Here is a 10000-nt window from a genome sequence, read left to right as displayed (position 1 = left end):
CCCTTTCGGTAATATGGCTCTTCCTGACTGTAGTCTTTATATTGCACGCAGATCTCCTCTGCTTCATGTTAACCCACACAGGACGGGTGGTACAGCATGTGTACCGCGCATTCAAAAGCCCAGTTGCCGGGCGGCACAGTATTGTGCCAGCCATTCAATTGATTTAGGCCTAATAATTCGAACGCCCCGGCATTTGGACATTCAAGGCTAGAATTCCCCCGTCGGGGATGGGTTAACCTAAATCATCAACGTCAACACAGTAAATGAGGAGCTCCAATCTGCCGTCTATCTCTATTCTTGTTTGTTTAGCTTCCATGAAGCCAGCAGATTACTTGTGCGGATGGGTTTCATTGGCAAAAATTCCTTCAAGGATTAAGATAATTAATGATGTGACAAAGTTTGGTTATCAAATCCCATGAAATTGAGCTTGCGTCCAGTGGTGCCATGGCCTCCACGCTCTGTGCACCTCAGGCAACATGAAACAAGCTTTCATCATTTAAATTTTGGTAGGAGAGAACTTGCTGATCTGGCAGGTGATTTATTGTTGAATAAGGAATCAGTCTAAGTTGAATATTGCTGAATTTACATAAGGGAGATCTTTTGGCCTTTGCTTGAGGGCTGTAGGTACAGAGACCAATGGGAGACTGTGTGTGATGTGGGAGCCAGTGGCAGGTCCACAGGTGACATATAAACATTTATTAACTTTTTTTGTTGTCAAATGCAATAAAATTATGTAACCCTTTACTTGCTAAATGAGTTTATTGAACAAAAGCACTGCCAGAAATAGATAGTTATATAAGGCTTCATATTTATAGAAAGCGGGAATTACTGTATTTTCAAAAATTAACCCTTCCACAACAGGTGCTTCTGCAGGTCTGATCACTTATGTACTCCATTTATCTCTTGTTGGAACTACTGGAGTTACTTATTCCTTTCATTATGATAACTTATTATAATAAAAGCCAATTAGAATCACTTTGGTCATGTATCATGTATAGACTCATATTTCATCCATAAGTCAGGAAATTGATAGAAAACACACAATTTTAGCTGCTCAGCCCGGATTGAACATCTGAATATGTGGCGTCTCTTGGAAGGGTTAAAGAAAGGATGTTTTTATTATATTTTCATTTTTGTTTTTTATTCTTGTGCCTTTTTTATATCCTTGATATTCACTCCATATTCATTATACATCTTATGGTATTATTCACATGATGAAGTTTACATTTTGTAATGACAAACTACCCACTTATGGATTAACCCATTGCATACGGGTGTTATGACATACATGTCGGCACCAATTAGGCCCAAGAGACGCGAGTCAAGGCGTACATGACACGACATCGGGATCTGCTCACAGTTGAAGCACATACACAGTCATAAAGTATTATGGCTGTAACAGTGCTAGTTCCAGAGCTACAGGGTTCCAAAGTCAGCCTAAACCCAAATTTTATGAAGGATTTATGTGAAAATATTGTTTGGGCTAGTCCAGATGGTGGAGAAAGCCCTTTCCCCGTCCCTCTAATTTTTTGCTGCTGACTAGTGTCCCAGATTGCCCAGCCTGACGACCAATTAGGTCATTAGTCGCCCCATCCGCAATGGGTTAACATACAATATAAGGTAATTTTTTTCTAATTTAAGTCTTTGTCTTTTCAGCGCCGAGTGTACAAAGAAAATGTCATTCCACCAAAAGAACTCAAGAATATCATGGAGAGAGAGACCTATGATAAAGCCAGAGCATACAGCTTGGACAAGAGCAAGTTTGGCTTGGTGGAGGGAGCCTTCAACCAGATAGTAAGCACGGTAAGTGTCTCACCATTTCTTCTTCTTCTTCTTTTTATTATTATTATTATTATTATTATTATTATTATTATTATTATTATTATTATTATTATTATTATTACCCTACCCATTATATGAGAGAAAAGGATTATCCCTGAAAAAAGATGATCTCCCCACTAAAGGTTTCTCGTTTTTACATCTAAGTATATATCTCTTTGTACTTTCCTCTTTGCCTTATTGAAATGCCATTTGCACGGTGAAATGTTAATATTTAACTAGCATTTTTGTCATTGTTAAAGTTCTATGTCCACCATGATGATGTTCTCCATATCATACCAAAATTAAACCTTTTAAGAAAACTCGTATATCAGTGGGGTTTTTTTTTTTTTTTTCATAATGTTAACCAAGAATATTACTGGTAGATTGTAGAGATAATTATCTGCGACTTTTGCCTCTCATTCCATTGTCCTTTAGTTGAGGGGCTGATATTTCTGCTATTTAAAAATAGAATAACCTTTGAATAGCTACCAAAGATTGTATCAGAAACAAGTTATCCAATTAATCATAAAGATAGAATAATGATTGCATGGCAGTTTCTCTAGAAGTGATGCTGCCCATTAGGAAAGAGAGGAGATGAGTTCTCATGCCTCTTAAAAGCTCAGGTCACTGTATGTATTAGGTCAGAATGGTGTGACCAACAACTTGATTTTCACTGTGTTTTCCTCCCCTCAGAATGTACTATTTTCATTCAGAAATCTCGAATTTTACCCCAGCTCCCACGGCAGACAGCCATACATACCACAGCTGTAGGTCGGATGTGCCATTTGCCGCGTTCAGCTACACGTGCAACAGAGAAATTTATCTATTGTACTTCTTCCTTCTAGGGTATCATGGTGTATGGAGGGTTTCCTGCACTGTGGGCAGCATCTGGCCAGTTTATTCAGTGGCTGGGTTTCAGTCCAGAGGCTGAAATCCCACAGACTGTAGCCTTCGTATGTATTGGATCATTGGTTAACAACTTCATCTCCCTTCCCTGGTCTGCATATTACACGTTCAAAGTCGAACAGAAACACGGATTCAACAAACAGACTCCTGGATTCTTCTTGAAGGATAAACTCAAGAAATTTGTAGTTTCCCAATTGATTGCTTCGCCTGTTGTAGCCGGTCTTGTATATATTATTAAGGTAAGTGTTATAGACCTGAAATTTTGTCATTTATTCTTGATAAATGCTATTTCCAGTCCAGATGATGAAATCAGATTACTAAAAAGTATTTTGTTTTATTATTTTTTGTGTATCATTTTTATTATTGAATGCTCAAATTGACAGATAACAAAATTTGTCTGTAATAACCATTCCATAATAACTAGTGTTTATTATTGCGAGGGTAAACTGTTTGTTGGTATTGAATAAAGTATGTATTTGTACTTGTGGCTAACTCATAGACTTTAATTTTAGTTTCATTTTACTGTATTTACTTATCATATTTATTCACGTATTTATGTGTTGATTTATATACATTTTGTTTTTTTCTTCACAATCACAGGCTGGTGGTGATTACTTCTTTGTCTACCTATGGGGATTTACAATGGTTGTTGTGATGTTCTTCATGACAGTCTACCCGGACTACATTGCCCCGCTCTTCGACAAGTACGAACCTCTGCCTGAAGGGGAACTCAAGTCAAAGATAGAGAAGTTAGCAGCACAGATTGAATTCCCTCTTACCAAGTTATATGTTGTTGAAGGTGTGTGGAGTTTTTCTTTTTTTTATATAACATTATAACATATGATATACAAACATATAACCATTCACAATGAAGATAACATGAAGAGGTAGGGAAGAGGAAGGAAACTTGTGTTTATGACTATGAGTGAAAGGCATCCTTACTGGCACAGGGGCACATTGTAGACATTGGGCATGGTTTGAATTACATTCTTCCTCTCATTTTGCCTGCACATCCTTCATCGTCGGTAACATGCTATGTGCCATTGCTCAGTAAAGATCGTGCTTGCTAGAGAACGTAGATGGGTGCCATTCAAGGCTCTCTCTCCTGTTGGTGCTAGAAGAAAGTGGTGCCATCTAGATTTTGGATGTAGGTGAAACCCATTTTGCTTAATATTACGGCAGTTATAATAATTATAACTGCAATTGTCATCATCACTCACTCATTACTCATAGCACAATAATATAACACAGTGATCCAAAATCCACAAATGTTATGATGCCCATCATCAGGCCAGAGCTGCGTCATGTATGATGAAAAAACACGTCACCCGTCGTTAACGGGCTAAAATATCAATACTTCTATCACACTGAGAATAAAGAAAATAATGAGATGATATGGATCATACACTACAATTTTAGTCAACTGCAGATTGATAGAGCCTGTCATATAGTACATATAAGTCTCTAAACGCAATAAAACATACAAAATTAAAACACAGAAATGGCTCTAGTTTTACAATAATTGACTAAATGAGAATGGGAAAAGTCAAAGTATGTTGTGTGAAGCTGCCTTGCTCTGAAATAAAACACATCCTAGAGAATGGGCAAGCGAATCTACAATGCCACAATGGGTTTATCGGCATTTTTATACCTTATGTTTGTTACTCTTTTTGTATAATTCTTAAAAGAGCACCATAATAGTGTGTATGTTTAATGATATCTGTATGAATTATATTAGATGCAGTGTATATTGGTGAGAATTAACATAAGAATACTGTAAAATTTTGAAGTCAAGGTAAAAATGATATGCCACTGACCACAGATTCAGTAAGGTTCAGGAAATCAGGTACTTTTGAAATTCACAAAGCTATATAGAATAAAGGTTAAAGGTTAAACACAGGCCAGTTCAACTTCTAGAAAAAAAAATCTGTTGTTGGTGCATCATCTCAGATATTCTTATGATTGTTGTAGGTATACATGAACCTTGCATCTGCCCAAATTGCATGGGTAGGCTAGTCTAAAAGGAAGATGTATCTATGAAACAAGTTAAGGAAGGAGATTGATGTCAAAAGCATATACAGAGTTTGTGTGAATTGTACTAGAAACCATACATCTCTATGTTCCTCTATTCATTCTCCTTTTGGGTGTGTTAAGAAATTGATAACAAATATGCATGATGTTTAACCCATTGGTCGCAGTAGTAAAAAAAATGTTTGTGCTGTAGGATGGCTGGTTTACATGTCTGGCACGGTGCCATCCGCGTCTATGACCAACTCTGCCTTTGCAGCAAATCATGCCATCTGCTGGCAATGGGTTAACAAGCTGACAAGTTGGAAAGTGTTTATCAGTATTCTTAAAACACCAATAGGAGAAGACACATTGTTCTTAACTTGAACAAAGATTGTTTTTGAGATTTGATAAAGTTCTTGGACTGTAACAGCAGCCTTTGACACTTTTGTCTGTTATGTTTGAGTCATTTTATCATAGACAGATTTTCTTTCCATATAATGCTTTTTCTCTTCTTTTTTTTCTTTCTCATTTAACATATTGCCTTTCTTTTCATATACTATTATATATAATTTTTTTCCCCCAGGCTCAAAGAGATCAGCTCACAGCAATGCCTACTTCTATGGCTTCTTCAAGAACAAGCGCATCGTCTTGTACGACACACTGTTAGAAGAGTACACACCACTGAATGAAAAGGAAGGTGACAAAGAGGAAAAGGAAGAGAAAGAAACAGACAACAAGGAAAAGAAGAAGACAGGTTGTAACACGGACGAGGTGCTGGCTGTGCTGGGACACGAGTTGGGTCACTGGAAACTCAACCATGTATTAAAGGGGATTATTATTTCTCAGGTAAATATGATATTGTTGAATTTGTGGAATTGAAGTGAACTTTAAACTTGATCATTTGATGGATAAATTAAACGTCAAATTGGTAGATTGCTTTCATGTATTCATACTTAGATTTTGATTTGAAAGAGGTCTTTGAGTGTTGGTTCGTGGTCTTCTTATTATGAATTTAGACTGAATTTAATATTTCTATTGCATCATTTCTGCACTTTGGTTGTGCAAAGTTGCAAAAAAAACAACAAGAAACAAATAGAAGGAAAATTTCCTTTATTTTATTTTATCAAGTCAAAGTTAACCTTTAACATGGTACATTTAATTCTCTTTCAGGTTAATTTGTTACTGGTCTTCTCTGTGTTTGGATCCCTGTACAAGTATACACCCTTGTACAGTGCATTTGGGTTTCACCATAGCCAGCCTGCTTTCATCGGTCTCATCATTGTGATGCAGTTTGTCTTTGCTCCTTACAATGAGGTATGTGAAAAGGTTGACCCTATAAATTCAGTGTGTTTGATTTTATAGATATCTGCATTATAGTGCAATAATTTCCCATTATACACTTTTATCTGTAAACACAAATTTCCAAACTCTTAGCTGATTGTAATCAGGAATTCATACAGGTTTTCCAGTGATAAGGAAGTGAAATGTTCCAAAAATATGTTTTATCAAGCATTCGAGTTACACCCAATTCTTGAGACTCACCGCACTCTTCTATTCTTTTCAGATTTTACAATTCCTGCTAACCATGTTCAGCAGACACAATGAGTTCCAGGCAGACGCCTTTGCCAAGGAGCTGAATCACGCCACCAACCTGAAATCGGCACTCATCAAGCTGAATGAAGACAACCTCGGCTTCCCGGTGTACGACCCCTTGTACTCGGCCTGGCACCTCTCTCATCCCCCTATTCTCGAGAGGATCCGGGCCTTAGAGGACAAGAAGGAAGAGTAATTTTTTTTGTTTTTATAGAGGTTACCATTTTAATTTTTGCTGAATGCATTTTTTTTTTTTTTTTTTCTTCTTTTTTCTCGTTCTCTTTCTAAAGAGAAAACAGTGGGTCTATTTTTTCTAATTGTAGCAAAAGCTTAATAGTAATTTGATATTCCTTTTTATAAATACAAGTGAGACTCATATGCACAATGTTTGATATTAGCATGAAGTCGGTTTTATTTGTAAAGGAGGCAAGTGAGAGGAACATGCATTGTGAGTGTTAGAATATTGGTTGTCCTGTTTTTTTGTGATACTTTATTTTTTATCATGAGTATTTAAGTTCCTTATTATACATAGGAATACATATTTGTATTTAATTGTATTTCTTTACTGTAAGTGATTGAGTGTATTATTGATGTGAGACCAGATAGGAAACAGTTATGGAGGGGCCCTGTTGTATGCTTTATATGTTTTGAATGTTACAGGATAAAGATATTAGGAAGGTGATAATAGGAAAATATTTTAGAATGTTTCCAGCTGCTGCTGCTTGGTAAAGGTTTCAGGACACTGACGTGTGATTATTCTCAAGAGCTGTATTACTAAGAAAATTGTTAACATTACTTTTGCACCGTTTTTCAAGGTCGCCAGTGAAGAGGTTTAGAAAAAAATGTGTACAATTTGAGTTTTTACATTTATACATTTCGAAACGTAAATGTCTTTGATACAACCCCGGAATCATAACTTTATAAAGACTCAGCAGTCATATTTTTCTCTGAATTTGTCTTGATACCAGGTGAATAATTACGGTAAATCAAGATTTTTGAGGGATATTTCAGATGAATGTACATCAGTTGTGTAGTGCGGAGAGGTATTTGGGCAATAGGACTCTCCCATAGAACTTGTAATGATTAAAGGCTAAATTGAAACTCATTCATTATTTATCATTAAAGTTGAGAATGTTGTTAGCACCCATCTACAAATTTATTTAAGTATGCATAACATATCACGGAAGATAAAAGATTTGCTCCTAAGGGTGCATTAAAACTCCTTACATTACTTCTGGTGTACAACTTGCTAGTGTGTGTTTGACAATCATTGAAAATAAGGGTCTGTATATAGTATCATAGTCTTGAGGACTTGTCATTTCTTCCTGCATAGGAGTTATAACTTTAAAGCACCAGAATCTCTTAACTCCACAGTGGGCTAAAGAGTACAATGCAGTCCTTATAGCCCTGATCCCCCCCCCCCCCATTACAGTAAAGAAAGAACAGAAATGTTGGCTGGTCATATTTACAAAGTACAATGACTAACCATAAGAGATCCAAAGCTACAGTCTAGTTTTGCATATTGACTCTGTCTGCTGAACATACATATGACTGGTAAGAGGGAAGGGAAGCCAGATAATGCTTGGGTACCAATACATACTTTCTGGTAACTTCTTTTTCACTCAAGACTCTTTAAATATGTTCTAGAAACTGCAAAAAGTAGCATTATATCAGCCTCCCTCAAGGAGATAAATGTAATATTATACCAGTCAGAGGAATTCATATATTCATTCCATTTACAGTCTTGCATAATGGTAAACATGTCATGTACATGTGTACGCATGTAGTAAGTATACATGAATGCACAGATAAGCACCAACCATTATCTTGTATTGCAGGGAATGTGAAATTGTTTAGTTCTATATATTTTTTTTTCTCTCTCTCTCTGTGTGCAAAATACAAAATTAGTCATGTACACATTATCTTCACATTTTGCTTTCTTCAAGACCGCATATGATGAGGGAAGAAATATATGCTTGTACTCTCTCCTATACTCTTTGCATCTTTAACATTTTAAACCCAATGGCAATGGGTTGATTATTTGCCTAATGCTGCTCCCACCATGAAGATAACGAGCACACACAGCCACCAAGCGTGAGATCTCTCCCTGCGCAATGTTCAGAGCTCAGAGCACTTTTGACCCACCTGAGCTTGGTGGGTAATGAGGCATTTTCATATCTTCTTACAAATGCAACTGCTACAAATATATACACATGTAACTATGTAAAACGTGTATTCAGAGGGAGAGATCGTGACATGATAGGACGTCATCTGGCAGGAGCGAAGTATTCCCACGATATGAGATCTCATCATCCTGCGCAAATGGGTTAACTTTAGCATACCTGAATATTCAATATGTACATTCCTGCAGCATTAAATAGTGGTTGATATTCCTCAAATTACTTCATCTCTCTCATGCCTAGTAATTTGCTTGAGTGAAAACTGGCATTTGGGGGTAGTTTACATGCACAAATTCATGAGAAATTATGAACTTAAGATGAGTGATGTGCCCTCTTTTACCAGCTAAGATATAACATGGTATGTACAAAGAACTTAATTTATACCACAGCTCTAAATATGGTGCCACAGCATACTCATCAAGTGTCTTTTCTTAACCCTAAATAAGAAACACAGATGTTTGTGTCCTCTGTGAGATAGGGTCAAACTAAGTGCCACAATAGATATGCAATAACGTATTAGTAACAATAATAACCCAAAATGTGACCATCATTAACTTGGTATATAGACCACTAGATACATTGATACTAATTTTCTAGTGAAACATTCTTCTACAGATTTATTAAATAAAATTGAAAGGTAAAATATCATCAGAGTGATTTTGAAAGTAACACAACCACAAGTGTTCATATTACTGAAAGACATTACCTATTGCCATTATTTTTAGTCAAATGATGTACTGGGTGTTGTATTAATAATGACACTCACTCTCTCACACACTCTCTCTTTTTCTCTCTCTCTCTCTCTCTCTTTTTTTCTCTCTCTCTCTCTCTTTTCTCTCTCTCTCTCTCTCTCTCTCTCTCTCTCTCTCTCTCTCTCTCTCTCTCTCTCTCTCTCTCACTCACCTCTCTCTCTCACTCTCTCTCTCACACCTCTCTCTCTCTCCCTCTCTCTCTCTCTCCTCTCTCTCTCTCCCTCTCTCTCCTCTCTCTTCTCTCTCTCCTCTCTCTCCTCTCTCTCTCCCCTCTCTCTCCTCTCTCTCCTCTCTCTCCTCTCTCTCCTCTCTCCTCTCTCTCTCTCCTCTCTCTCTCTCCTCTCTCCTCTCTCCTCTCTCTCTCTCTCCTCTCTCCTCTCTCTCTCTCTCTCAAACACAAGATATATTTACATAGCGAATGCTGTCCTTCATTGGAGACCCATTATCCAACCTTGTGTTTTTATTATTCAAAATGTATCACGGGATTCTCTTGCAAAAAGAAAAATAATAATAATAGTTATAACACTACACTATCTTGAGAATTGTCAAACTTTCATCTATAAAATGGTTTAATGAAAGATCACATTTTAACAATACTTTAATCTTAATTACATATAAGTATGTATGTAAACCGATATATTCTGGTAAATGAGAAGAATAAACATGAAATACAAACTCCAAAGTACAAAGAATATTGCAGGTTGAATAAGAGACAGAAAATAGAGTAAACTTTTACTA

General features: G+C 36.6%; 2 protein-coding genes across 2 annotated transcripts in view; one reads left to right on the top strand and one right to left on the bottom strand.

Moving 5' to 3' along the window:
- The window catches only part of LOC122253005 (CAAX prenyl protease 1 homolog), an 8569-nt gene extending 1138 nt beyond the window's left edge, over nt 1-7431 (top strand). Inside the window, exons 2-7 of the mRNA XM_043015753.2 lie at nt 1657-1803; nt 2667-2966; nt 3328-3526; nt 5321-5583; nt 5908-6051; nt 6302-7431. Coding sequence (XP_042871687.1) covers nt 1657-1803; nt 2667-2966; nt 3328-3526; nt 5321-5583; nt 5908-6051; nt 6302-6526 — 1278 coding nt within the window. The 3' untranslated portion in view covers nt 6527-7431. The remainder of the gene's footprint in view (nt 1-1656; nt 1804-2666; nt 2967-3327; nt 3527-5320; nt 5584-5907; nt 6052-6301) is intronic.
- A 2416-nt stretch (nt 7432-9847) lies between these two features.
- The window catches only part of bys (Bystin), a 7592-nt gene continuing 7439 nt past the window's right edge, over nt 9848-10000 (bottom strand). The window contains exon 9 of the mRNA XM_086542846.1: nt 9848-10000. This exon is cut by the window's right edge and continues 102 nt beyond it. The gene's annotated coding sequence lies outside the window, so the exon portion shown is untranslated.

Source organism: Penaeus japonicus, unplaced genomic scaffold, assembly GCF_977035675.1.
Source record: "Penaeus japonicus unplaced genomic scaffold, GWHDUDI00000001_assembly GWHDUDI00000012, whole genome shotgun sequence".
NCBI lineage: Eukaryota > Metazoa > Arthropoda > Malacostraca > Decapoda > Penaeidae > Penaeus > Penaeus japonicus.
The sequence above is the reverse complement of the archived record's forward strand: the minus strand, read 5'-3'. Positions and strand labels throughout refer to the sequence as shown.